Raw genomic sequence first — 26146 nt, 5'->3', positions numbered from 1 at the left:
AAGTCGTAGCGGTCTGTCGAGAGTTCACGCTTGAGGTGAGAAGGCTTTACCTATTCGGCGATTTACTAGTTTCCCGCCTACTGCCAGCCCGCGGTGACATTCGTGTATGGTCTAGATGGTAGTTTAGTGCCTGCTCCCCGTCCCCTAAACATCAGGCTGTTCGGTTTGATGCCACGGGTGAGCAGTGCCCGAAATGCCTGAGCGGAGGGCAACGCTGCCGGTAAAGAGCGATTGAGGTGATTCGCGCCTGAGCTGATGTGGCTGTGCTAACTAACCGGATCGAGACACCCAGCCAGAACATCTAGCCTACTTCCTTGCCATCACTTCTTGTATCTCGCTGGAAGTTTGTGGTACTGCAGAGCGCTCGCACGAGGGACAGGGAGAGCGCCGCCGGTGATGTCAAAGTCAATCCTTTCTGCATCAGCCAAAGGTGCTACGTTTCTGATCCTTCTACAAGTCGGCTCCCGTGCCCTCACGTTTGCGGTCAATCAAGTCCTCCTAAGATTCCTGTCTCCCGAACTCCTCGGTATCTCATCACAGCTCGAGCTTTACTCTATATCAGTCCTCTATTTCGCTCGTGAAAGCATCAGAGTAGCTGTCCAACGACAAGCAACCGGAACCCAAGCAGTCGTCAACCTCGCTTACGTTGCTATTCTGCTCGGGGTTCTCCTGGCATATGTACTTGCAGCCCTGTACCTGCGAGTGGACATCCCCAGTGTTCCATATTTCGTTGAGTCTCTGGAGCTATATGGCGTCGCAGCCATCATCGAGCTCCTCACCGAGCCGAGCTTCGTGGCAGTCCAGCAGAACATGCTATACAAGATTAGGGCTTCTGCTGAGACAGCAGCTACCATAGCAAAGTGCTTCTCCACCTGCGGATCCGCTATCTGGGCTGCTCGGAACGGTCTTGATGTTGGGCCATTACCGTTTGCTGTTGGGCCATTACCGTTTGCTGTTGGCCAGACCGTCTACGCCCTCATACTGCTCTTCTCATACGTAATTCAGCTTCGGGTTGTGTCTGTACGGGACAAGTTCTCGTTGCTGCTCACAAAGATCCCTCCAAAGTGCGTTGCATACTTTACTGCGACCTTGATAAATCACTGACCATATGACTAGTGACTCAACCCCCTACTTCTTGGGTTACTTCTCAAAACCACTCTGCAGTCTTACGCTGAGCCTCTCCCTACAATCCGCAGTAAAGTACATCCTCACGCAAGGCGACTCCCTTCTCATAGCCTCACTAGCTTCGCTACGTGATCAGGGTGCTTACGCTCTGGCTTCAAACTACGGGGGCCTCGTAGCGCGTATGCTCTTCCAGCCAATCGAAGAAAGCAGCCGCAACCTCTTCGCGAAACTGTGTGCACTCCAGCCGAAGTCCCAGCAGCCGACTAGGGAAGGCATCAAACAGGCGAGGGATGTTCTTCAGGACATACTGAAGCTGTACAACCTCATCTCTCTCGTCGCCTGCTCGCTTGGACCCACGCTGGCGCCTTTACTCCTGCGCATCGTGGCCGGCGCGAAGTGGGTAGATACGGGAGCCGGAGAAGTGCTAGCTACCTACTGCTACTACATCCCACTCTTAGCACTTAATGGCGTCACTGAAGCCTTCGTGGCAGCTGTCGCGAGTAATGCAGAACTGCGCGGTCAGTCCGTCTGGATGGGTGTATTCTTCGTAGGATTTGCGAGTTCTGCATATCTGTTTCTCGGCGTACTTGAGATGGGCGCACAGGGCCTCGTATACGCCAACTGCGTCAACATGCTGCTGCGCATTGTCTGGGGTTTGAGCTTCATCAGACGATACTTCCGCAGCAACGGAGAGGTAACTCTCGTCAGATTAATCCTTCCACTCGTGACTCGATATACTGACTGTTAACAGACCTTCTCGTATCTTGACACACTACCGTCGGCGATGAGCATCGTCGCAGCAGTGTGGGTGCCAGCTACGCTGAAAGCAACTGCGGGCATGTTTCTGGCTTATGGGCTACTTGGAGATCTGCTTCGGACGGGCGGGATCGCGGTGATATTGGGTGTATCGCTGTAAGTCTATCTGCAGTATTGGCAAGGGCAGCCCAAGCTTACTTTGAGATTCATAGGTTACTCTGTGAGCGAGATTACGTGGTGCACTGCTATCGCATGTTCAGACCCAGCGGCGAACACAAGTCAAAGACGAGTTGACTATTGGTGATTGCACCGACTAGACTCAGGTCGTATTAGAAGTCCTGAAGCATCTCCATACTGGGGACATATGGAAACTTTCTTCGTGCCTGAAATGATAAAGAACGTGATGACCGTGCGCTCAGCCCTACCAAGCCACACCCAGCATCTCTCAAAGCTCTCATCCAAAAAAGTTTTTAAAACCTACATGCTCTCCCGACGCCTCTTCCGCCAGCTGACCGACAGCCTCCTGCTCGGCCGCACCCTCCTGGTACCATGCCAGTGCCACGCCTCCACAACCACCCGCCATATCAACCCCGGAAACGCCCACCATAACCCTCCCCAAATCCGCACCGCCTCCTCCTCCACACGATGGAAAACACGCCAATCCCGCGACCACTTCGCGCGCGAAGCCAAAGTCGCCGGGCTAAAATCACGCGCGGCATTTAAACTCCTCGAAATGGACGAGAAGTATAAGCTCTTCCGGCCCGATAACACGGTCGTGGACTTGGGATACGCGCCCGGCAGCTGGTCGCAGGTGGCTGTGACGCGCACGAAGCCTGGCGGGAGAGTTGTGGGGATCGATATTCTGCCTGTGCAGCCACCGAGGGGGGTGTCGACTATTCAGGGGGATTTTTTGAGCCCGGCGGTACAGGCTGGGGTGAGGGCTTATGTGCTGGATCCGATGAGGGGAAGGCCGAGGAAGAAGGTGGTTTTTGCGAAGGAGGAGGATGAAGAGGCGGGACTTACGGAGGAGGAGTTGGAAGAGGCGGAGAGGGGATATATTGATATGGAGAGGCATGCAATGCCTGGCTCTGCTGAGGCGGGTACTCACTCGACTGCTGCTGCGCCTACGGAAGAACATGCACATCTGAGCAGGAAACAGAGGGATGAGGCGAATGGCAGGGTAGTGGATGTAGTGATGAGTGACATGTCCGCGCCCTGGGATCAGACCACTGGATTCTGGAAGAGGAGCGTTAGTGACCCGTATCTTAGGATGATGAACACGAGCGGTATCGCATTCAGGGACCACGTTGGGAGTATGGTATGGTTCTCCCAAAATCACGCAGCGCAAGGCACGAAGCTCATCAATGGCAGGATCTCTGCAATGCAGCGCTGAACTTCGCCTTCGATACTCTGCGTACTGGTGGGCACTTCCTCTGCAAGTTCTACCAAGGCGCTGAGGACAAGGCGCTAGAGAAGACGCTGAAGAAGCTGTTCGAGAAAGTGCACCGGGAGAAACCCGAGTCGTCAAGAAGCGTGAGTATCACGTGGATCATGAGACTCAACGTTCATACTGAGTATACCAGGAATCAAAAGAAGCGTATTTTGTTGCCCTACGCAGAAAAGAGGATCCTCTAAAAGAAGACGTGTTCGGAGAGTAAGCCTGATTCCGCGCAACAGCAGCCATAACGTGGCTGTATGGCCTCAGCGTCGCGCTTGTTTACGAAGTTGCGCTGGGGTGCTGGAGTATCCACCCGCGCATATCGTCCTTTACGTTGCCACCCAAGAGGACCTGAGGACCTACAAGCGGCAACGGTGGACGTTTAGAGTGCAAGTTTCCGAATCACATTCACAGCTTAAAGGTCCGGCCTACGCCAGCATAACCGTCTAGATTGACGGAGGCGGGCGAGAGAAGGTTCTACGCCGAAGACGTTCTGCGGAAGTAGCAGTATTACCGCTTTCGGAAGCGGAGGAACAACGTGGAACGACGACGAGTGTGCAATCTCAAAAAACCGACAGTTAGGCTCTGTCACAACATTCTCTTTATCTGCTCCGTCATGCTAAGGGTCTTTTCGTTGTTCGTGATGGTTTCCCTTACCCTGCGCGAGTGTGCCAAAGACACCCACGGTCGTGCTCATAAAGCTCTTCAACCTGCGCCACTGTGCTGAAGCTCCGTGTAGTCTTTGCGATTTTGACCCTTGCCATTGCTTTTGCCCTTGCTCTTGTTCTGTAGCTGGCCTGGCCGCCGCCGCTCTCTAGCAGTGACCAGTCGTTCGACGGCTACCATTCCCTTCCAAACACCGCCACGAATGCTTCTCGCAGGACATTCATAACTCTACACAACTAACAGCGCCCATAGTGTAGTCCGCTGGGTTTGCGAAGACACGTACAACATCAACATGCTCAGAAGCGTGGTTCTCTATGGAACAAGCAGTACCGCATAAAGTCATCGATTACGAAGCTCGAGGAACCCCAAATTCATCCAACCAGCTCAAGTCCCAACCTCGCTCGAGCTTCAACATACCAAAACCAAGCTCAACGACAAAAATCCTCTCCAAACAAACATTACCGCAAATGACCATCAGCACCACATCCATGCAGCGACTGCCTGGATCACTTCAGCATCGAAGCATTAGCCGCCGCAGCCCTCCTATCCTTCTTCAGCGGACTAAACATGAACCCATCCTCCGTGCTCACCATCCCGCCATTAAACCCACCACCGATCCTCCCCGCTCCCAGCGCCTTACCCAGCGCTCTCGCCGCAAAGAGTCCCTTCCCAGGAATCGGCTTGGCAGGCGGCGCGCCCTCTTCATCATCGAATAACGTCTTCCCCAGCCCACTCCCACCGCCGAGTTTCCGTTTCTTCTTCTTCTCCGCGGGCGGCTCGGCGTTGAAGGTCGCGAATGTTGCGAGAGATTTTCTTGGGCCGTTCATTGAGGTGGGCTTGAGCTTTGGTACCAAGGGTTTGCTGGCTTCGGCTGTATCGTTTAGGGCGATGGTGGTCGGGGCGGCGGGCGCGGAGTTCTCGTCTGCGCTGTTCTCTTCGGCGACTTGCTCCAAAGTCTGCACGGCGGTTTTCTTCCGACCAGCGGTTGGTTTGGTGTTTGCTTTGCCGGCAGAGGAAGTGGTTAAGGGCTTAGACTTGGGCTTCGGTGCAGCAGCGGGCTTCTTGGCTGCTTTCTTTGGCTGCGCTGATGGCGTACTGGCTGCCTCTTCCGCTTCCGTGTCCTGTTGGTCTGTCGGTGCAACATCCGCTGCCTCTTCATCCTCTTCCTGGATCGGAGAATCTGGCGCAACGCTGGTGGTCCGGTTCAGGAAGGGCGTGATAGAGAAGGTGGACTTGTCTCCAGGCACCGCAGAGCTCCGTTTACCTCGCTTCGGTTGATGTCCATCGCCAGGGGTGCCAATCGTAGCATCGGGGTCAAGCTGCGCAGCCACGCGCTTGCGTGGGTTCCTCGCCGGATTGGCATTGTTGGCTGCGGCGGCTGACTGTGCACTTTGGAGCTCGACCTCGGTCTCTTTCAGCTTCTCTTTGGTAGACTTGAGCTTGGCACGGAAGTTGTTGAGTTTCTCGTCGAGGATGGACTTTTGCGCCTCCCATTCCATTTGGGACTTTTGAATCGACTTTTCGGCCTTCTCGCGTGATAGCTTCTCGGCTTTGAGCTCTTTGCGGAGCGCTTCGAGTTGAGCTTCCGAGGCGCTACCAGGGTCATTAACTTTCTGCTTCTTCAGCAGTTCGCGCTCGAGTCTCTGGTTCTCCATCTCAAGCTCGTGCTGAGTAGTCTGAGCGGCCTTCTCCACCTTCTTGCGCTCACGCCTCTCCTTAGCCAGCTCCTCGCGCAGCTCCTCGATCTCGGCTTCTTGCTTGGCGTCCTGCTCGGTGCTCTTCTCGTTGCGCGCTGCAACGCGTTCTGCTTTCCGTTTTTCTCGTTCCAGCTCCGCATGTGCCTTGTCGATAGCGCCCTCAGCGATCTCGCGCTCGCGCCGCTCCTTGGATAATTCTGCTCTCAGCTCCTGCATCTGCGATCTATACTCTGCGTCCACAGCGCTGACTCTGCGGTCTTTGTCCTTGGCTAGTGCGCGCTGCGAGACGCGCTTCTCGTTCTCGAGCTCGACTTGGATGGTGCTGAGTTGTCGCTGTAAGGATAGCTTCTCGGATAGTAGGCTTTGGTTTGATGCGGTCTGTTGGCGGAGGTATTCAAGCTCCGGCTTCAACGTGCCCAGTTCGCGCGCGAGTGCGAGCTTCTCGGTAAGGATTTTGGTCGAGTCTAGGGACATGTTTTGGAGCGACATGACCTCAGCCTAAGCGATATGGTCAGTAGGTGCGTAGGAAGCCGCGGCTGGTCGTGCTTACCTTAATCGTGTCTAACTCTCGTGCCCTCATGCGCAACTCGCTCACAACGCGCTGTTTCTCGGCCTTGACCTCTTCTAGCGCCCCAAGAGTCTCATCGAGGCTCAGTTGCAATCCATCCGCGTGCGCTTCTTCTTCGCCCAACTGCGCGTGCAGCTCGTCATTCTCGTCCTCGAGCAGGAGCAGCTGGAAACGAAGTTTTCGGATGTCTTCGTCTTTTGCAACACTCTCTACATTGTGCTTGCTGCGCTCGTAGTTCATTTCAGCTGCAGCGGTCTGCAGTGCTAGTTCGAGCTGTACACACATATGGTCAGGAAGGCGCGACCAACAGGACTGAGCGCGTACTTACCTCTGGACACTCGGTGCTGTCTCGTGGAATCATTTTCGAAACAATGGCGCTAAGATGCTCCGTGAACGATTGTGACGGTAGAGATACGTGCGGTGCTGGAAGACGCGTGCGAGGCGTCTGGACGGCGTAAACACACACACGACGCACAAGGTTTAGTCATTGCCGCATCTCTGCCGCATTTTAGTAGGAGAGGATCCGGCAACGTCTAAGTGCACTGGGCCTTGGCACTTCCGTCCCGTCAGGCACTTCGACCACCAGCATCTCTTCGGCAGTAGACTGGCGCCGGCGAAGAGGACACTCAAGCTCCAAACCTCAAGCACAACGGAATCATTGCAACCTTCAGTTACAGACACGATGAGGATCCTACAGAGCCTAGCAGTTCTGCTGCTTCCATTGACAGTGTTAGCCGCGAAGAAGCCCACTGAGGACCGCTTCAGCGAATTCCGCACAAAGTCGCAAGCTGCCACACCTATCAAGCTCAACGACGACCTCTATACCCAGTTGACAACTGCTCCCCGGGACCACGCCGTCGCCGTGCTCCTGACAGCCCTGGAGAGCCGATTCGGCTGCCAGTTGTGCCGAGAGTTCCAACCGGAGTGGGATCTGCTTGCTAAGAGCTGGACGAAGGGGGACAAGAAGTTGGAATCGAGGTTGTTCTTTGGCACATTGGACTTTGCGGATGGGAAGAATACGTTTCAATCGGTAGGACCAGCACTCAACTGAGGAGTAGGCGCTGCAAAAGCTGACCCGGTACTACAGTTGATGCTCCAAACCGCTCCCGTCCTGCTCCTCTTCCATCCCACCGTCGGGCCCAACTCCAAGCTTGACCCCCATCCTGTTCGCTTTGACTTTACCATGGGGTACGAGACTCTCATCTCTTCCCAGCATTCTCTTGCCCGGAGCACTTACGCTGACTCCCACACAGCGCCCAAAACGCGGACACGATCCACGCCTGGCTCTCTCGCCATCTCCCCGATGGTCCCCACCCCCGCGTCGTCCGTCCCATAAACTGGGTCCGCATCATCTCCATCACGACCGGTGTCCTGGGCGCCATTACTCTCTTCGCCGTCGCGGCGCCCTACATCATCCCGATCCTGCAGAATCGCAACCTGTGGGCGGCATTCAGCCTCATTGCCGTGCTGCTCTTCACGTCTGGGCACATGTTCAACCACATCAGGAAGGTGCCTTATGTTTCTGGAGACGGGCGCGGAGGGATCAGCTATTTCGCGGGCGGATTCCAGAATCAGTTTGGGCTGGAGACCCAGATTGTTGCTGCGATGTGTGAGTCTCCCAGTCTACTTTACTCGCTCTTGCTACACAACTACGCGGCAAGAACGCCTGATGCTAATAGCATAACTCCTTACAGATGGCGTCTTGGCCTTCGCGGCTATTTCGCTCGCGCTCAAGGTGCCGAGGATGGCCGACCCAAAGGCGCAGCAGATCGCTGTATTCGTGTGGGGCGGGATCATGCTTGGGATGTACAGCTTCTTGCTCAGCGTTTTCAGACTGAAGAACGGAGGATATCCGTTCTGGCTGCCGCCTTTCTAGGTTGGCTCACTAGACTCTCCTACCTGTGACATTCTTTTCAGTGGATTTAGACATGTGACTGTCGGCAGGATCCGCTGCTCGAAAAGCTGTTGGGCACTGGTTGGAGAATCTAGGTACGTAGGGTTGACCAAATACCAATCACGATTGAGTCGATGGGCTATTCTACAGTTCCTACTCGGCCGTCTTTTTCACGGCAACCCTACAAATGACACGCCATTTAAAGTGTCCGACGCCCCTTTGAGGAAGGTCGAACCATGGTCTCCTCGGCCAGTTTCAGACTGCTCGGCAATCCTCATGCCGCCTCCTGCTCTAAAGTGAGCTCCGAGGATACCTTCAGGCCAGCGATATACGGCTGCACGATCCAACAACCAAGAAAGTGCTCCGCCGGAGTCTAATTTCACGTCCTTCGAGCGTCGCGGCCACAAATCCGACCTCTTCCCTGCCCCCTCCCACCACCCAATCTCATTCCTCAAACTTCCCCACCACCACCGCCTCCGCTTCCAGCCCCACCGCCGCCTCCCTCGCAGCCCTAACCTCCCACTCAAACTCCCACAGCGCCCTAAGCTCGCTCCCCACAAACAAGCCGCCCATCAAGCCATCAATAACCCCCGCGCTCAGGCCCAGCGTGCTCCACAGCGCCAGCAGAAACGCGCCATAGTTGCGTGGAACCCACCAGATGCCCACCAGGCAGCCGATCGCTAGCGTGACCTGTGCGATGAAGTGCCCGAGGCGGAGCTTGCGCTGCCGCACTTCACGCACGTTGTAGGCGGCGATTAGGAGGAGGATCTCGTCGTAGACGGAGACGGGGAGGCGGGGGGTGTGGGTGGCTGTGAGGGAGGGAGGAGAGGCGGCTGGTGTGGTGGTGGCGGCGGATAAAAGATGGTGATGGCGTCGTCGGAGAGTTGTCTCGACGGAGAAGTGGTCGCTTAATGAGCACTTGAGCGTTGAGTGTCGTCCTGTCATGCCCACGTTTGCGCTTTCGACTGTCCACTCCGCCACTGCGGTGTCATCTCCTCGGCTGCCATCGACATCAGCATCGCTAGCAGCGCGCGGACTCCTCTCCCCGCAGGAAACGAAGATGTAGTCAAGCCTCTTCGCCTTCGGGTCCTCGGTGTCCAGCCCAACAACAATATCTTCCCCTTTATTCAACCTCTTCCTAAGCGCCTTGTCCCACCTCCAAGTGTTCAAACAACTATCGCAAGTCGCGCCATTGACCTCCAGGTTCTCCTCCGCAGTCGGCACCTTCTTCCCCCTCCTCCTCTCAGCGGGGTGGCTCGCAGCGCCGAGCGACGAGTCCGGCTGCAGCAGCCGCCAAACGTCGCGGACAGGCGAATGCGTCTCGATGATGCGGTGCGCAAGCGAGAGGGGCACCATGTTAAAGTCGCCGAGGGAGATGACAAGGTGCCCCCGTTCAGAGGCGTGCCGGAGGAGTTTCGCCATCTCCCAGGCTTGCGCGGTGCGGTGGCAGAGGTAGGAGTCGTGCGGTTCGCGCTCGTAGGGGGCGTGGAGCTGCGGCGGCGTCCCGGTCAGTGCTGCTGCGACAAAGGGCTGGGCGGGATAGCGAGAACCATACGTGCGTGCAAAACACCTCCGCGACATCTTTCCGCCCACTCCCATACCGTATCCTCGCGCTCGCAACCCCCTTCCCCACGAACCAGTCCCCGCGAAAGAAGGCTGATGGCCGCCCGTTAAGCGGGTACCGGTACATGGAACTCTCCTCAATCGGCCAGCGCGACAGTATGGCCAGCCCACCGCCGAAGATGCCGCTATAGTAGAACTTCCCGTAGGGGAGAATGTGCCGCGTCCTTTCGCGGATGACGAGGTAGTCCTGCTGCGTCCAGCACTCTTGCAGGCCGACGATGTCGGGCGCGGGATCGCTGCGCGCGAGCTGATTGCCAATCTCAGTGAGGCGCTCGTTGCGGTATTTGGCGATGTATTTTAGACCCCAGCAGTTGAGGGTTACGATGCGGAGGGTTTCGGGGGTCTCGTAGGCTGGGGAGGTCATTGTGACGCACGGAGGAGCGGGTTCGAGGGTTGAGGGTCTCAATGGCACTGACGAGGGCTAGGTTGAGGGTATTGTGAAATCCTAAATAGACATCCGCAGTAATGACAGTGCAGATGGTTAGGGTATCTTGATCGTCGCCGCTTGAAAGCTGCGGAAGTGACGAGTTCGCCGCAATTTTCATCACGTGACTACGTTCCAGGCGCGTTTCTGAGAAATGTCCCGTGTTTGGCCTCGGATCGCAATTGCACCTTGCAAACATCGCCGCGACAATGTTGGACGACGAGAGATCACCCAAACGCCGGCGCTCGCCAGACGGCTACATCGAGACGAATGGCGATGGCACTCACTTCGAGCTCGCTGAACGCCCAGCGCCGCTGTCTGGAGAAACAGGTACCCCACGTCATGACCAGCTGGACGAAGATCAGTATGCACACACGTTCTACCGCGGCGAAAGAGACGGATCAAGGAGCCATGAGACCTCAACTCCAGCTTCCCAGTCGGTACCGCCTGAAGAGCAGACGTTCACGCCTCCGCCGGAGAAGCCTACGGCGCTGCATTACAGGCCGAAGTTGATAATGAGGGGTCACAAGAGGGCTGTTTCGGCGGTCAGTTTTTCGCCTGATGGACGATGGATAGCGAGCGCCTGTAAGCGCAATGAGTTCTGAAATGCCATGGGGCCGTGCTGACAGCGACTGCGCAGCTGCCGACGCGACGATCAAGATTTGGGACGCGAAGACAGGCAGGCTGGAGCATACCCTCGAAGGCCATCTAGCGGGCATATCCACCATTGCATGGAGCCCGGACTCCACAACCCTAGCTTCCGGCTCCGACGATAAGTCCATCAGGTTGTGGGATGTGGACAAGGTTGGCTGTCCAGTTCGTGGCGCCCGTCCTCATTGTATGCTAACGAGATACGAAAGGGCAAAGCGCACCCGGTGCCCCTCCTCGGCCACCACAACTACGTCTACTCACTCGCCTTCTCACCAAAAGGCAACATGCTCGTCAGCGGCTCCTACGACGAAGCCGTCTTCATCTGGGACATCCGGTCCGCGCGGATCATGCGCTCGCTGCCCGCGCACTCCGATCCGGTGGGCGGGGTGGACTTTGTGCGGGATGGCACGCTGATCGTGAGCTGCGCCGGCGACGGCTTGATGCAAGTTCCCCGCCGTGCACCAAACCAAGAGACCCCCACAGCTGCTAACATGTCTCTCCCACAGCCGCATCTGGGACACCGCAACAGGCATGTGCCTCCGCACCCTCATCCACTCCGACAACGCCCCCGTCACCTCCGTCCGCTTCTCGCCCAACGGCAAATACGTCCTCGCGTGGACGCTGGACTCGTCGGTGCGCCTGTGGAACTACGTCGAGGGCCGCTGCGTCAAGACGTATCAGGGCCACAAGAACGAGCGGTTTAGTCTCGGTGGCGCGTTTGGCACATACGGCGATGTGGCGAACCCGCATGCGTTTATTGCGTCGGGGAGCGAGGACGGGAGTATCTTTCTGTGGGATGTGAGCTCAAAGAATGTGCTGCAGAGGCTAGAGGGGCATGATGGCCCGGTTATGGGCGTCCATACGCATCCGTCTGAGCGGAAGCTGGTTAGTGGGGGCTTGGACAAGACGGTTAGAGTTTGGGTGTCCGATGACGCCGGCCCAGCAGAGGAGGAGATTAGCGCAAATGGTGTGAATGGGCACCAGGATCATCCAGTTAAAGAGGAGACTTGAGGGATAATGGCATGGAGGCTTTCAGAAGCATGACGACCGAAGCTTGAAGAACGTATTGGTACTCCACGTCCAACGGCGGAAGACTACTTGTCAGCGTCCTTGTGATGCCGTCCGGCAAGGGCATCTCCGCTTCCACGGCCGACTCCGGATCTCACGACAACGGCGGTATCTGATTGTAACTGGCTTTGGCTCCCCTATGGCTTCTTTGGGGTCACGGCGCGGCCTGGGGATGTCTTGCGGAGGCATATCGCCCAATTAGGAAAGGGACGAAAAACGGAGAACAACTGCTGAGAATCGACGCCGTCGATTTTGTCCAGGTTTTCAAACCAACAAGGACGCTGCGGAAGTTGCTCAGCCGCGTGCTTGAAAGGGCACAAGTAGAAGGCTGGAATCGGAACACCTACAATTTTGCGGAGGAGGCCCCAAAGGAAGGGTCCGGCACGAGCTTCCACTACCGGGCGCTGAAGAGACTTTGTTTAGGGCCTAGACTTTCCACAAAGAAAGGAGGGTAGCCTATCTAATCGGGAAAGAGTGAAAACCGTAGGACATCGCAAGTGAAAAAATCCACTCGGTTTTCTTGGTTTTCTCAGTTTGCAGGAGTGTGAAAATGTTTCTTTGCAGACTTCGACATGCGTCCGGATTTCGAAGCAACGTGGACTCTCCGACAGTTCTTCGGTGATGTACCTGGACTTCAAAAGCACAGATAAAGGTTAAAATTAGGTCCAAACATGGCGCACCCTTCCGGATAGGCGGCGTGACAGAAGGGCATCCCGCCTACCATCCGTCTGCGGTATGCAACGGAAAACGGGTGGCGTTGCCAGGTTTGGAAGTTTGGAGGGAAGTCGGGACTGCCTAATGTGGAAAGAGTGGAGATCGTAGAACGTCGCATGTGAAAAAATCCACTCGGTTCGGTTGATTCTCCCGATGTTTCAATTGAAAGTGCAAAATCCCTTCGGCAGTTCGACGTCATTCGGATACGGTATTGCTTGGTTCGGAAAGAGGAATGTTGTCGAACGCTTCCCGTGAAAGGACGAGGGCCTCGAATACATCTAAGAAGCAAAAACTGGATTGGAAGCACTGAAGGGACACGAGCAGCGGATAAAGCAGGATTGTCAAAGACGGCACTACAGTTTAAAGAAGCCGCTAATTACCTGGCCACCTCTCAGTCAAGGTCAATTCTCGAGCTGCCGCGCCAGATGCACATTCCCCTTGAAGGCTACTGTGCTGGTGCTGGTGCTGGTGCTGGTGCTGTAATGAGTGTACTCACTCGTATAATCATCATTCGGCGAGGAACGGAGGAGCACGCAAGGTAGCCGTGACAGCAAAATGTGGAGGAGTAGCAGTGCATGTTCTATACATCTACTATTTGGTACTACTCAGGCCCGGCCAATCTGTGGTGGTAGTGTTAGCGGTGAGCCTAGTCACATCCCTGTAAACAACTTACCAAACACTGTATGCTCCGAGTTCCGTCTAAGGACCTTCACCTCATCCCCAACAGCAACCCGTTTGTGGTCATCACCCGGCTTCAAAAAACAATATCGCCCAAACACCGGGCTATACTGGTGACCCGAATCGACCCGCCTATCCTTTTGCATCAGCTTAAACACCTTTCCCGCCTCATTCTTCCCTGGCTTGCCCGTGGAATAGTCAATGTTGATGCTCTGACACCTCACGCAGTTCTGCACCGCGTCGAGCTTAACATCTCCCAACATAATCTCGGCCCAGAAGTCCTCCTCCCACTTGGACTCGGCGCCCTCGACGATGACGTTCGGCCGGAACTTGGTGATGTCCATCTGCTCCCCGTCCGGCAGCCGGGCCGAGACATCTTTAAGCGATGTCTCCGAGACCACGAGGAAGGGCGCGCAGTCTGCGAAGGTGATCGCTTCTGTTTCCTCTGGTGTGGAGCCGAGGAGGCTCGTGATACTTGATAGCCATGAGCCGTTGGGCTCGCCCTTTGATGGCCCGGTCATAAGGACGGGCCGAAGGTTTTCTCCTAGGTAGGCAAGAACGGCGTCGTAGCCGAAGCAGGCGGAGAACCAGTCGTTGTAGTTTGCACCCATGTTGTGGGCGTCCGTCGGGCTGCTATGCATAACGACCTTAAGAGTGTCCAAGCTGGATACGTCGGGTACAAGCGGGATGTCGAGAGTCCTTGGGCTTCCGCCGTCTGGCGGGTTGAACGTGACATGCACTTTGCCGGCCTCCGTCCCGTCGTCGCTGGGGAACGTGATGTCTGTGCTGAAGAGGACCATCTCTGGAAAGAACGCTAGGTGCATGTTTTCATATCTTCGTGTGTTGTCATCTTCTCGGTGGACTTTGAGGATCATGAAGCGCCTGTCGTAGAAGAATCCATGCTTCGTGACTACGGCTTCTGAAATGGGAGTTTCGCGGAGGGACTTGATGGGGTATGTGTATAGCTTTGTGGACATTTATCATACTGCCTTGATTGAATTGCCGATGGACAGTTACACTGAGAAGTCCGTACCTTTGAGATCTTCATCGCTTATTCTATGATGCTGAGTGGAAATGCTTGAAAGTGGTGATTCTACGATGGCAGTACGAGAAGGAAGAGAATCCAGGATGAAGTACAGCCGTAGATGGTTGAATCACATGAACATCGCTGAGGTCCTGCCATCTAAATAGGGCAACGGAGCGGATAAGATAGGCTTTACTCCGTATGCGGGGTCCAATACCCGCATACTCTTCCTCGATGCGGGCTAGCACCCGCTGCCCTGGAGGGGTTTACCACAGGGGCGGAAGGAAGTCCATCAGATCTGTCGGTGTTGAGTATTCGTGAAGTTTACACGCGAAGTACACGTCCTTTGTCGACGGAGCTTCGTTGCCAGAAAGTGCCGGAGGCTCTGCGGAATTCGAGTTGCTTGCTCAGCTCAGGGCTGACATGTCGTCGTCAGCCCCACGAGGTGCAGTGGCACAACCATCTACCGGGTCTAGTCATGGACGCTCATCTTGAGATCTGCGGCGGAAGAGGAGCAGCCGAAAGGGCGGAAGATGAGCTTCCCGCTGCGGAAAGCGGTGATCAGCGTGCTGTCGAGGAGGCAATCGAATGAGATGTCCTCGTCGAAGTTGAGCATACGAGCATACGAGCATACCCACAGAAGTGTGTGGAGGTGGTGGCGGTGCAGACAGGCGATCTGAGAGACAACCCTGGCCCTGCCCACGTCACCTGTCCATGTCCACCCCTCTACCGAGTTGAATATGCAAACTTGAATGCGCTTTATGAAGACTTTCTAGACTCAAGATTTAACCGCCTGTCGCATTCTGCTCGTACAGCGCTCTTCACCGCGAGTTTGCGAGTCCGCCTGCGCTAGGCTTACTGTATGACCAGCTGCATGCACGGCGTTGCTCAGCCCTTCACGCCCAGCGCTGACACTTCCACGCCTTTCACACCTTACGACCAGCAACGCTCACTACCTCACGTCGCAACCTCACTAGCTTCATCCTTCTCGAAAGCGATCCTTCCGCAACTCGGTGTCGCCGTGAGTTCTTCTCAGCCGTCCGCCTGCTGTAAGCGCCCCAAGGCCACATAAAACTCGGACACTCCTCCGCTGGAGGCACCAGCCGCCTAAGATGGACGCTCACGGGATGCGCCGAAAAGACACTACCAGAGGACCGCCTTTGCGCATCCTCACCTTAGGTATGCGCGTCCTCTCCATCACCATCCCCGTCCTTCACTAACAACCGGCGCATTGCAGATGGTGGAGGCGTACGCGGCTATTCCATGCTCATACTCTTGCAAGAGCTCATGCACCGGATGTTTGTCGAGACCGAGGGCAGAGCACCGAAGCGACACGAGATACCCAAGCCATGCGAACACTTCGATATAATCGCCGGGACAGGCACAGGAGGCTTGATCGCGGTTATGCTTGGCCGGCTACGGCTGGACCTCGAAACGTGCAAGGACGTCTACGTGCGGATGACAAAGCGGGTGTTTGAGACCGACAAGACCATCGCTGGCATACCGTACAGATCGACGCTCTTCAAGGCGTCGAAGCTGGAAGACGCCATCCGGGAATGCGTCCGGCAGCATACTGTGGATCCAGATGAGGGCAACGACATGGACGCAGAGTCAAGTTTGGACGTGGCATCACCGCTCAGCCCGATGGTTCCGGGAAGTGCATATAACGCTCCTCACCGAACTGCGAGCAACGCAAGCAGGTACAGCCAGATTGGCACCACTCCAGTCAACTATCAGCGCCCGCTCAGTACCATGAGGCTAGGTAATTCCAATGCATTACTCTACGACCGCAGAGAAAACCGTTGCAAAACGTAAGTGTTTCTAGAATCAGGGTACGAGAAGCCACGAAGCCGCTAACACTCTTGCAGCGCAGTGACAGCAGTCTACAAAGGCACACCGAGAGGTGGCAGCTCAATCCTCCTCCGCTCGTACGACTCACGGAAAGAACCAGCGCCAGAGTTCAACTGCACCATCTGGCAAGCCGGACGAGCAACCGCAGCGACCGGTCTCGCGTTCAAACCCATCCAGATCGGCCAGTCGGTGTTCCTGGACGAAGGCGCTGGGAAATACAATCCTGCTCCGCAAATCCTCGATGAAGCCGTCTGCAACGAGTATCCCGGCCGCGACGTCGGCGTCTTCATCAGCATCGGAACCGGAAAACGGCCGCCGGGAACCAATCAGCAGCAGCATTTGTGGTGGGAAGGGTTCGTTGCGAGCGGAATGGGCGACTTTGCAGAGGCGCGGCGACGTCTTATCAACAAGATAGAAGGCTGCGAGGAGACGCACCAGTACATGCTCAAAGAGCACCTCGCAAGACGACAGGTCAACCAGGAGAACTACTACCGCCTGAATGTCGAGGTCGGCGTCGGCGAGTTCGGCATGAACGAGTGGAACCGCCTTGCGGATATCAGCACCAACACGCGCATGTACCTTGCGAAGCACGAAGTGCAAAGCATAAATCTCAACGCCGCCTCGAAACTGGCGCGGATCCACCGGGCCAAGCAACGGTGGGACAGGGCGATGAATGGCAGTCCAATGTCGGACAGCCGATTCTCGTACGAAGAAGAATCAAGTTCGCAGCAGCAAACCTCTGTGCCCCCACCCTCGAATCCGATAGCGGTCGAGCTCCCCGCCGAAGACGTGATGCCCCCTTCTCCCCGCCGACCGCATAACGCAGACCTGCTTTACCCGTCGCAGTTCCACCGCCGGCGCTCCTCTGACGAGAAAATGGTCATCTTCTCCGACGAGCTCCCCGAAGTCATTCAGCCTCGTCAGCGCGGCTCGGACGAATACCGCCGCAGCAGCGAGCTCGACGCCACGAACCCACGGGGCTCAAACGGCTCGGTGGCGCCCTCGCTGAGGCGCAGCGGGGAGGATCCGAGGGTCAGCATGGATATGCAGATGCGGAGTCCGCCGCCCGTACCGCCCAAGACGCCGCTGCCGTATCCGGTTGAGGAAAGACCGCTACCGCCGCCGCCGCCCGGGGTACCGACCATGTGGAGGCCACAGGGTGGTGGTGTTGCGCTGCCGTATCCGGATACAGATGGTCCGCCGCCAGTGGTGAACATGGCGAGGAAGCCGGAGTTTGGTGTGAGATGAGGGTCCTCTCTATGCGCTTTCTCTCTTTCTCTCGCGGGCGTTGGGCGCGGGCTGCCTGACGGCTCTGAAACCATGTGTTACGAACGTGCAGCTTTACCTGAAGTTTCTATGGCGGTGAATCTACGGCGCGACTTTGGCAATGCGAGTGGCAGAATATTCAACTGGTTGGACTATGATCGTAGTAAAGATACCTGGATGAAATCGGACACAGGGGCGAAGACATGAGGTCACGGCTGGATGGGGTTAGAACTGGAGACATATAGCTCTTCATGTAGCCAAAGACCCTGCACATGCAGTTTGAATGAGTCATCACAAGGCATGAATGCAATACCACCTTATCCCCACTCTTGTCGGCATTCCACTACTCGCGGCTCTGCGGCAACCTGCCGAAGAACCCCACGGCTGTGGATCGACACCATCCCTGTGCCCCGCCATTAATTCACCACCACCTTGAGATCTTCCCCAGATTTACAAGCACTTGCATTACTAATCTTTTTGCATGATCACCCTATACCTCCGTCACGCACAAAAGCAGTCACTCAAGTCGACCAGCGGCCTCCTCTCCCCCATCTACGCTTTCCGGCCTCGAAGGATTCATACCAGCATGTCAGAAACGTCATCCTTCCCGCCGAGTGCCGTCAGGGACATTGTCGCCGAAGTAGCTACACTGCTCAAGGAGCGGAAGGAGAGCATATCGGTAGCAGAGACGGTATGGACGGCGCGAAGCATAGTTGATCCCACCGTTGCTCCCCTGGTGCTCTCCGCGTACTATCTGGGCCGTCTATAATCTAACCGTTCCCTCCGCGTCCGTCCCAGGCAGCCGGCGGCATCATCTCCGCCGCCCTTCTCTCCACACCCGGTGCCAGCGGCTTCTACAAAGGCGGCCTCACGGTCCGTACCTCTCCTCCCCTCCCTCCCCCTTTCCCTCACCTCCATTCCTGCCCTCCCCGCCCTTCCAAACCCCAACCACCATTCCCCCCTCCCGCTAAAACCTCCCCCAGCTCTACACCCTCGAATCCCGCATCGCCTTCGCCGGCTGGACGCAAGAGAGCATAGCCAACTACAAAGGCCCGACGCCCGACATCGTGGCCGGGCTCGCCGACAACGTACGCAAGACGCTCAACTCAACATACACGGTCGCCGAGAGCGGGACGGCGGGACCGACGGGCGGCCAGACGCGGAACAGGACGCCGTGAGTGCCACCCCCCTATCCTGGTGGTTCGGATGTGTTGGACGTTGAGGAAGCCGCATGGCGGAGCGGATTGGCAGTGACTCGGGTGGCTGATAGTGTTGCAGGGGATACGTCGCGCTGGCCGTAAGCGCGGAGGGCGGCACGGTGACGCGCGAGGTCGAGACCGGGTTGGGGGGCGATAGAGAGGCGAATATGGTGAGGTTTGCGGTCGAGGCGTTGACGTTGGTGAGGGATGCGATTAGAGGGGATGCGAAGCTGTGAGTGGGTTTGGCTTGTTTGGGGGAAGGAGCCGATAATAAGCCAAAGGAAAAAAAACGTGGCTGCCTTTAGAGTGTCCTTGCATCAGCGTACTGGAGCCGCACGCGCATATGTGGGACGCTGCGGGCATGTTGCGGGACGCTGGTGAGCGGTCAATCTGCGCTCAAAAGGACCCTGTGGTAATGGCGCTTCATCGGTTCGATTCGGCGAGACGCAACATAACAGACGTCGGCGTATTGACGAGCTCTGTGTCCAGGTGCGCCCCTGGCGCTCGGAGAATGTGCAGAGTCCAAAGTAGTCGTCGATTCTTATCGGAGAAGGGTTCGATAGTTCTTCAGCTCTCTGTCGATTGTTGGCTGGCGGCGAGGTGCCTGCCCATATGATTGTTCCATCTCTCCGAGTTGGTAAGCTCCCTTGCGCGTCTATGCCGCACAAGTATTTCAGCGGCCTGGACCAGCATAGTCCTCGGGGGCGCATACGTGTCGAAACGGTTGTCAAGCTCCCTCAGCAGATAGTTTTCCGTCGCTTGCTCCATATTCGTCAGTGTTGCTCCGCCATGAACCACTTCTTCCAGTCCTGTCACGGGATTCTTCCACAAGCCCTTCTGCCAGCTATCCAGCTTCATGTTTTCAAGCCCCTCGCTGACATTGAGCCGTTTATACCACTTATGCTCGCCCTTTGCAGCCATCTCCACCATGGCTTTATGCTGATCCTCACCCTCGGTATACTTGATAAGCACGTTCTTGAACACGGCAAACTTCTCCGCCGCCTTCTTGACCAGCTTACTCTCGCCAAACGGCCCGGGCCACGCAGCCGCAAAGCCGTCTTGAGACACGTCGGGCCGTCCGGTTCCTACGCTCAGCAGCAGCGCAGGCGTGGCGTCTGGATCTCCGCCGTGCAGACTGACAAACTCGCTCCACGCCGCGCCGGACGGGTTGTTCTCGCGGATGCCGCCGTCCTTGAAGCGGCGCACCTCGCCTGCGATGTCGGCTTCCAGGATCTTGAAGTAGAAGGGCGCGGCGCTGGTAGCGCGGGTTACCTCCCAGATGCGCAGCTTGTCGGCGCCTTCGTTGTAGGGCGTTATCCAGTTTGGGCGGTCGACGTAGCGGTGGTCGTAAGTGCGCAGGAGATAAGCCTCGTCGATGCGGCCGTTGTGAGTTGCTGTGAGGCAGATGCTTTGGCAGAGCCCATTGTGTTTGTTGTTTTCTTGGCTTGGGAATGGCGGATCTGAGGTATCGTCGATCGTCCAGGGGTACCAGTCTTCTCCATCACACTCTGGTCCGTCTATTGGGCAATTGGTCCGGACTATCCCGCGTACGGCTTTTTCTAGGGGCTTGTGATGGTACTTGGTGGTAAGTGGTATTATGCTGCGTCTGTGTCCGAAAAGATTCTCCCCGACTTGCCGGTAGATCTCGAGGCATTGCGGGACGGACATGCGTAGGCGGCCGAGCAATGTCGCTATTAGTCTATAAGAAATAGAGTCAGCATTACTGCTTATTAGATTTGGGAAGATTCTCACTTACCCGCCTGTGCTTGTCCCGTACATATAGTCGAAATAGTGACATGGCAGCAGCTCCTGCTCCTTGAATCGTCCCGGTTCCGAGGAGCTGCCCTGCTCTTTATCTAGCTTCTCTTCCCATACAGCGATCTCGTGCATCAGCCGCTTGAGGATGAGCAAGCTGGAGTAGCCTCTGATGCCGCCCCCGTCGAGCGTGAGTATCAACGAGTCCCACGGATCTAGAACTTGTTGCGCCCACTTTCGGCCTGACAGCACCTCGTCGTCCGGTATCGGAGACACCGATCGCGGCATCACGCTGTATGTATGGCTGAAGCACCAGGTCGACGAAGGTCGCCAGGCTCCGGAATTGCCAAATTCGAGGCAACTTACCACGTCCACGGGGATTCTTACGACGAGGGTTCGGCCTCCAGCTAAGCCTGCAAGAGGCTCACAAGGCCGCTTGCTTCTTCGTTCGCCGCTGTGTTCGGTTCAGTGGTACTGTTATGTTCGAAGGTGGAGCTTCAATCGATGTCGTTCTCAATGCTGCGAAGGGGTTCAGGATCCTCCCTGCGGCTTGTGCGTCGGTGTAAAAGTAACGTTTTCAGCTCGTGTATAGCTCTCAGCCCCTGATGCAGACGCACAGCCAGCTCACAGTCACGTCCTCGATCCGGTGGGATGATTCCTGAAAGGTCTGCCGGATTCGAGCAGAGCGAATACAGCTCCTCTTAGACTACTGACAGCGAAGGTAGAGCTCCCACCAAGCGACTCTTTCGAGCCTCCGTGCAGCCTCATGGTGCCCCCAAGGTAAAAATAATTCCCGGGTCGGCGCGTCCTGCGCCCCCTTGTTCTGGGCGGCTGTGGCTGGTCATGCGGGAGCGCTTGTCTCATGCTGCAGCCTGCAGATGGATGCCCTGCTGATGCCTGGTAAGCGCTAAGAAAGCGTTAAAGCTTTCAGCCTTTCCTTTGAGGTTCTTCTTGATTTTCTCTCGATGCTCATGGTCGCAGCTGCCTCTTTGGCCGGCTCGATATACTCAAGGGTGTGTCGAAGAATCTGGTCAGCGATCGTTGGTCAAGTTGCTACACAGCCGTTGGCGCTGTCTGAGGCATGCCCAGGTGCGCCTGGGCCGATTGGTGATGGTGATCCTTTCGGTCCGCCCCGGGCTGTTGCTCGTCGCCCCGAAAAGCCGGCGACACTGCCAGGCGTAGAGTGCACCTGGGCAGCTGTACCAACCAAGTGCCAGAAAAGCAGCCACTCGTTGCAGCTCTCGGTCAGGCATGCGCGACTACGTGTCTCTTGGTGATTGTGTTCCCAAAGCGTCTACATGCCAGCGCCAGAATGAGCCAGCGGTAAAAGGGTAAAGGGTAAAGGGTGGCTGTATCTCCATGCACAGCCTCCGTGTTTGCCTGTCCGCTGGCCTAACACCTGACAAACAACGTCAAAGGCATTGGCAGCGGCGCAGCCAGTTGATGACTCCAGAGCCTCCCATCTCAGGCCACCCGCACACGGTCGTGCAAAGCAGCGTCACCTAGAAACCTTTCGTAGTTAGCAGCACAACAAGGCTTTCCACGCCTCGCCTTTAACTCTGCTTAAGCAGTTCGAACGCCCTTCTCAACCGCTGAAACACGCGCTACTTTACCACAAAGACCGCAGAGCGAACTCATTCACCGAACCTGCCTTCGTCACGGTACTCCGCCTCCGCCCTTCGTCATGTCAGGCACCTGGAACAGCCAGAACAGCCAGGAGAGCACCTCAACCTCTTCCTCCTGCGACCTGAACGAGAACGACTCCAGTGCAATTCTCGTCTACCGCTACCGCGACGGCCTAGAAGTGCAATCGCAGCAAGATTTGTGCAAGTACCTAACCAAACGTTAGTCTTCGCCTTGCTCTCCAGTCTACTTTCCAACATACTCCCCGACCCATCCTCCAACCGACTCCGGCATTTGCTAACTCACCCCACAGACCCTCACCACCGCGTCTCCCGTAAACGAATTCCCCGCGGCAACTCCCGCATCGAAGTCAAGACCGAAGACCTGTACAACGAGCCCGAGCGGTCGGCGTACCAGAAGTATCCCAATAGCAAAAACTCGCTTGCGAGTGTCGGCCTGCCGCGCGCGGTGTACTGGAAGAGGTTGCTGCTGAATCAGTTTCAAGACCTCTATATTGTGTCGCCCGACAGCTCGCCAAATAGCTCGTTGAACGGCTCGCCCGAGTCTTCGCATCATTGCTCGCCCAGTCATACGTTCCATCATGATCAGCATGCGCAGATGGATGGCGAGCGTGTAGAGCAAGTTGGAGAGCAGCCTGCCGACCGCTGAGGGCAGGGCTGCATGAACATCAAGGGGTTGAGGACGCCCTGGAAGGACTTTCGTCCGCCGGCGATCGGTGCCAAAAGTGACGACGCTCATGTATTATTCGCGTCCTACACGAGCTGGTCCTCCATGATGGCCCTGGCAGGCTGGTCTCGTCTGCACGTCCGATGCATGCGGGATTGGCATGCGTACACGATTTGTAATCTTTCCTTTCGAGCACGATACCCGCCAGCGCCTGTCGTTTTCCTCCCACGCGCTTAGCAAGAGACGTTCAAATTATAATTTGTTCGCCTTTGATGTCAAACAGGAGCTCTAGGGGCGCCAGCTTTTCCTTTCTTCTTAGCCTGTTCGTTGTGGCGTTGGTTACTTCGAAAAGTTCGAGAAATCGCGCTGTTCGGTATCAGTTGTAGTTCAATGTAGCAATACCTTTAGATACTGCTTTCCGAGGATGATCTAGGGCGGTATGGAGTTGTAACCAATGCATCGCTCCTCAAGCCGCTTCCAGACTGTACTGTCTGTGAGGCATTATCGTCCCCATTGCATACACTATTCCATTGCGGTACAGAATTGCGGAACAACAGGTCTTCAGATGCGACATCTTCGGCGAGTAGACGTTAGCGAGCCCGGTGCTGGTGGCTTTGCGAACGCACGACAAACAGTCAACAGAAATTTTTTCAACACAATTTCGCAAGGGGTAAGTGTATATAGCAAGTCATGAATCACGCGCTATGGCAAAAGCCGTGTCTCAATATAGTCAGCATAATCCTGAACACGCCGTCTACGCTCGCCATTGCCCTCTAGTAGCCGCGTCCCACGCGCGCAACCTGCACACTTCTAAAGACGATCTCACGCTACGCCTCTACCGCCTTCTTCTCCAGCTCAAGCTTCTCTAAAGCCGCTGCAGCGTCCTTGTCCAAGCTGACCTCCGCCTGCGTCTTACCCTCCACACTGCCGTCCGGCTGTGCCTCGACCTCTTTCGCCGCGCCGGGGTACCTGCTGCCTCTGTCTTTCTTCTGCTTTTTCTTCTTCTCGGGCTCGGCGGGCGGGTAGGCCTTCTTTTCGACTTCTTGCCATTCCGGTGAGGCTTGGAAATCCCTTTGAACGGATTCGAGTAGGACGATAAGGGCATCGGTGACCTTTGCGGGCTTCAGCTCATAGCACTCCATTATAGCTACGTTTATGAGACACTTACGGCTGCTTTGAGATCTTGTGGTATCAACTGCGTGGCTGGCGTCAGTCAAGTGTGCTGGCAATAGCAACGGGCAACATACGATATCTTCCCGGTAGTCCTTCTGCATCTGCTTGATATTCGTGTAGACGAGCGGCTCCGCATCCCTTCTCTTCACAACAAACTTGCCCTCCCCTTCTTGCAGCGCACTAGCCGGCAACAGCACGTACTCGCAAAACGACAGAACACCATTGCCCTCGACCTCCTTAGGCGCCGCATAGGCTTTCTTGAGCTTCTTGCGTATCAGCTCCGGAGGATCGAGCACATCAATCTTCGAATCTGGGTCCGACGCCGACATCTTCCCGCCCGCGAGTCCCGGCACCATCGGGTTCATAAGATGCGCTCTCGTTTTGTATCCGATCTTTGGCAGCACCTCCTTTGCCAGCGCGAAAATCTTGCGCTGATCGACACCGCCGAATTGGACGTCGACCTTCAGATACTCCTCATCCAACGATTGCATCAGTGGGTAGATGAGCCCGCTCAAGGTTGCGTTCTCCACCTGCTTCACGACTTCCGCTCCGGCTTTCTTGGCGTCATGCTCTGTTACGACCGAGCTTAGCCGGAAGAGGTCCATGGTGTATTCCTTGGATAGCTGGTAAGAGCTGCCGAGGACGAATTCGAGCTTGTCTATCGGGACGTTGACGGCTCGCAGCAGCGCGGTGATGACGTATTTGTAGTATTTCGCCCGGAATCTGGTATGTTAGAACGCTTCCGTTGCCTGGGATTGATGCTGTGTAGAGCATCTGAACTTACTCGACGAGTTCGATTGGTGCTTTTAGATTGTCAAGGAACTGGTAGTGAAGGACCGAGCGTCAGTAATGTTTATAGGAATGATAGAAAGAAAATATCTTCTTAGCTTTACTAGAAACAAGATAAGAAGGGGACAAGTGTGACACAGTAGAACGCAATGTGACTGACGAGGAACAAGGCGATGATGACCGCCATTGGCGTACGGATGCTTCTCTCCTAGAGTCAAAAGAAGCTTCACAGCACAAGGCCCGATGTTCGTAAGCACAAATGGACTTACACCATGAATATCAGCAAGTAGTATCTTCACATGGCCTATTCCCATCGACGGTCAGTCAGATCGAGCATGACTGTGGGGCAGCCTGGAGCTCATGCGCAATCGAACAGCGAGCTGCAGCCACCAGCGTGGCAGCTCGGGCCAGTGCTTCACAAGCCAGACCTCATAGCATGGAAGGAGACTTTTGCAACGCCCCTCGTGTGTACTTGGTGGTCGCTGTTGGGGTAATGCCAACAACTGCACGCTCGCCGTACCGAACAGAATGCCGTATTGGCGGAGACAACACTTACAGCCAGCTCGTAGGAACTCTGCGACCTTCAGCATCGGTACTAACATAAACATGTTAGTGATTGTAATGAAGGTTCCCAGAAATGGCTCATTATGCGACTAAAGAGCTACATGCGGAGTACAAGTCCGCTCTTTCAACAGCATCCTATTCTTTCAACATGCTCAGATCCAATCTACACCGCAGAACTGTGGCCTTGTACGTGTTCAACAGCTGCGCTGAACGCTGATAATAAAGCATTTGTAGGTTCGGAGGATGTTGACGCCGAAAGATCTGTCACGCATGTATCGACGAGGTGTAGGACATGGCTTACCGAAGTAGCCACTACGTAGAAGCCGTCAGTCTGCGAACTGCGTGCAAGATACAAAGGTACTAATTTACCAATGTGGCCGGCCGGTCGTTGCGGTACCCCAATAAATTGACACTGGCCGCTCTCCTTTCGTCAACACATCTTCTATAACGTCCCAACCGAGCCACTCTTGTAAATTGTTTTTCAGCAGCGTGGCTTTCTCCTCTGCGCTCAAATCTGCGGCCATGGTGGGGCTTTTTTGACCCCACGTTGGGTGTTTGAAATGCTACTGAGGGCGGCGAAGAGATCGTGACGCTGGTTTTTGGTGTCTGATAGCTAGCCCGAAAGCTCTTGAAGTGAGCAGGGTAAGATTCTCAGGGTAACGCGCGTGGTGGTCACGGTTTCGGTGCGTGCTAGATATTTACGGTGAAGCTGAAAGTGAGCTGAAAGCGACTCCAAGCAATGACTCGTGAAAGAGCTGTGTGGATCCGAAGAACAGCCGGCGCATTCTGACCGCAATGGTGGATTGCCTGATTGACACTTTTGGTGATGCTGATGTCTGCTTTGGAGCTTCTCTATGACTCTTCTGGGGCTGGCAAGCAGAACCTAAACCGGCAATTCTGAAGTCTATTTGAT

General features: G+C 55.9%; 12 protein-coding genes across 12 annotated transcripts; 7 read left to right on the top strand and 5 right to left on the bottom strand.

Annotated features, from left to right (window-relative positions):
- Nucleotides 1-396: 396 nt before the first annotated feature.
- W97_07437 (uncharacterized protein) lies at nt 397-2041 on the top strand (the record flags this gene model as incomplete). The annotated part of the gene is made up of 3 exons (XM_007785067.1): nt 397-1064; nt 1117-1819; nt 1877-2041. 3 exons carry the CDS (start codon nt 397-399, stop codon nt 2039-2041), a joined length of 1536 nt encoding a protein of 511 aa, XP_007783257.1.
- A 321-nt stretch (nt 2042-2362) lies between these two features.
- W97_07436 (uncharacterized protein) lies at nt 2363-3539 on the top strand (the record flags this gene model as incomplete). Its single annotated transcript, XM_007785066.1, has 3 exons — nt 2363-3199; nt 3253-3414; nt 3465-3539. 3 exons carry the CDS (start codon nt 2363-2365, stop codon nt 3537-3539), a joined length of 1074 nt encoding a protein of 357 aa, XP_007783256.1.
- Nucleotides 3540-4491: 952 nt separating this feature from the next.
- Nucleotides 4492-6611, bottom strand: W97_07435 (uncharacterized protein; the record flags this gene model as incomplete). The annotated part of the gene is made up of 3 exons (XM_007785065.1): nt 4492-6180; nt 6233-6523; nt 6579-6611. The coding sequence occupies 3 exons, from the start codon at nt 6609-6611 to the stop codon at nt 4492-4494; spliced, it is 2013 nt and encodes a 670-aa protein (XP_007783255.1).
- Nucleotides 6612-6932: 321 nt separating this feature from the next.
- Nucleotides 6933-8126, top strand: W97_07434 (uncharacterized protein; the record flags this gene model as incomplete). The annotated part of the gene is made up of 4 exons (XM_007785064.1): nt 6933-7280; nt 7338-7438; nt 7504-7859; nt 7945-8126. 4 exons carry the CDS (start codon nt 6933-6935, stop codon nt 8124-8126), a joined length of 987 nt encoding a protein of 328 aa, XP_007783254.1.
- Nucleotides 8127-8588: 462 nt separating this feature from the next.
- Nucleotides 8589-10131, bottom strand: W97_07433 (uncharacterized protein; the record flags this gene model as incomplete). The annotated part of the gene is made up of 3 exons (XM_007785063.1): nt 8589-9124; nt 9182-9635; nt 9700-10131. 3 exons carry the CDS (start codon nt 10129-10131, stop codon nt 8589-8591), a joined length of 1422 nt encoding a protein of 473 aa, XP_007783253.1.
- A 269-nt stretch (nt 10132-10400) lies between these two features.
- W97_07432 (uncharacterized protein) lies at nt 10401-11853 on the top strand (the record flags this gene model as incomplete). The annotated part of the gene is made up of 4 exons (XM_007785062.1): nt 10401-10776; nt 10832-11011; nt 11059-11288; nt 11326-11853. 4 exons carry the CDS (start codon nt 10401-10403, stop codon nt 11851-11853), a joined length of 1314 nt encoding a protein of 437 aa, XP_007783252.1.
- A 1421-nt stretch (nt 11854-13274) lies between these two features.
- On the bottom strand, nt 13275-14279 carry W97_07431 (uncharacterized protein; the record flags this gene model as incomplete). Its single annotated transcript, XM_007785061.1, has 1 exon — nt 13275-14279. One exon carries the CDS (start codon nt 14277-14279, stop codon nt 13275-13277), a length of 1005 nt encoding a protein of 334 aa, XP_007783251.1.
- A 1310-nt stretch (nt 14280-15589) lies between these two features.
- On the top strand, nt 15590-17425 carry W97_07430 (uncharacterized protein; the record flags this gene model as incomplete). The annotated part of the gene is made up of 2 exons (XM_007785060.1): nt 15590-16137; nt 16195-17425. 2 exons carry the CDS (start codon nt 15590-15592, stop codon nt 17423-17425), a joined length of 1779 nt encoding a protein of 592 aa, XP_007783250.1.
- A 604-nt stretch (nt 17426-18029) lies between these two features.
- Nucleotides 18030-18878, top strand: W97_07429 (uncharacterized protein; the record flags this gene model as incomplete). The annotated part of the gene is made up of 4 exons (XM_007785059.1): nt 18030-18134; nt 18242-18316; nt 18427-18617; nt 18722-18878. 4 exons carry the CDS (start codon nt 18030-18032, stop codon nt 18876-18878), a joined length of 528 nt encoding a protein of 175 aa, XP_007783249.1.
- Nucleotides 18879-19209: 331 nt separating this feature from the next.
- Nucleotides 19210-20685, bottom strand: W97_07428 (uncharacterized protein; the record flags this gene model as incomplete). The annotated part of the gene is made up of 2 exons (XM_007785058.1): nt 19210-20341; nt 20399-20685. The coding sequence occupies 2 exons, from the start codon at nt 20683-20685 to the stop codon at nt 19210-19212; spliced, it is 1419 nt and encodes a 472-aa protein (XP_007783248.1).
- A 1396-nt stretch (nt 20686-22081) lies between these two features.
- Nucleotides 22082-22689, top strand: W97_07427 (uncharacterized protein; the record flags this gene model as incomplete). The annotated part of the gene is made up of 2 exons (XM_007785057.1): nt 22082-22241; nt 22334-22689. 2 exons carry the CDS (start codon nt 22082-22084, stop codon nt 22687-22689), a joined length of 516 nt encoding a protein of 171 aa, XP_007783247.1.
- An 845-nt stretch (nt 22690-23534) lies between these two features.
- Nucleotides 23535-25757, bottom strand: W97_07426 (tyrosyl-tRNA synthetase; the record flags this gene model as incomplete). The annotated part of the gene is made up of 8 exons (XM_007785056.1): nt 23535-23819; nt 23876-23902; nt 23955-24603; nt 24665-24702; nt 24939-24973; nt 25226-25264; nt 25535-25545; nt 25603-25757. The coding sequence occupies 8 exons, from the start codon at nt 25755-25757 to the stop codon at nt 23535-23537; spliced, it is 1239 nt and encodes a 412-aa protein (XP_007783246.1).
- Between the last annotated feature and the right edge of the window lie 389 nt (nt 25758-26146).

This window comes from Coniosporium apollinis (genome assembly GCF_000281105.1).
Source record: "Coniosporium apollinis CBS 100218 chromosome Unknown supercont1.38, whole genome shotgun sequence".
In the NCBI taxonomy this organism is placed as follows: domain Eukaryota; kingdom Fungi; phylum Ascomycota; class Dothideomycetes; genus Coniosporium; species Coniosporium apollinis.
This window is presented reverse-complemented; position numbering and strand designations above follow the sequence as displayed.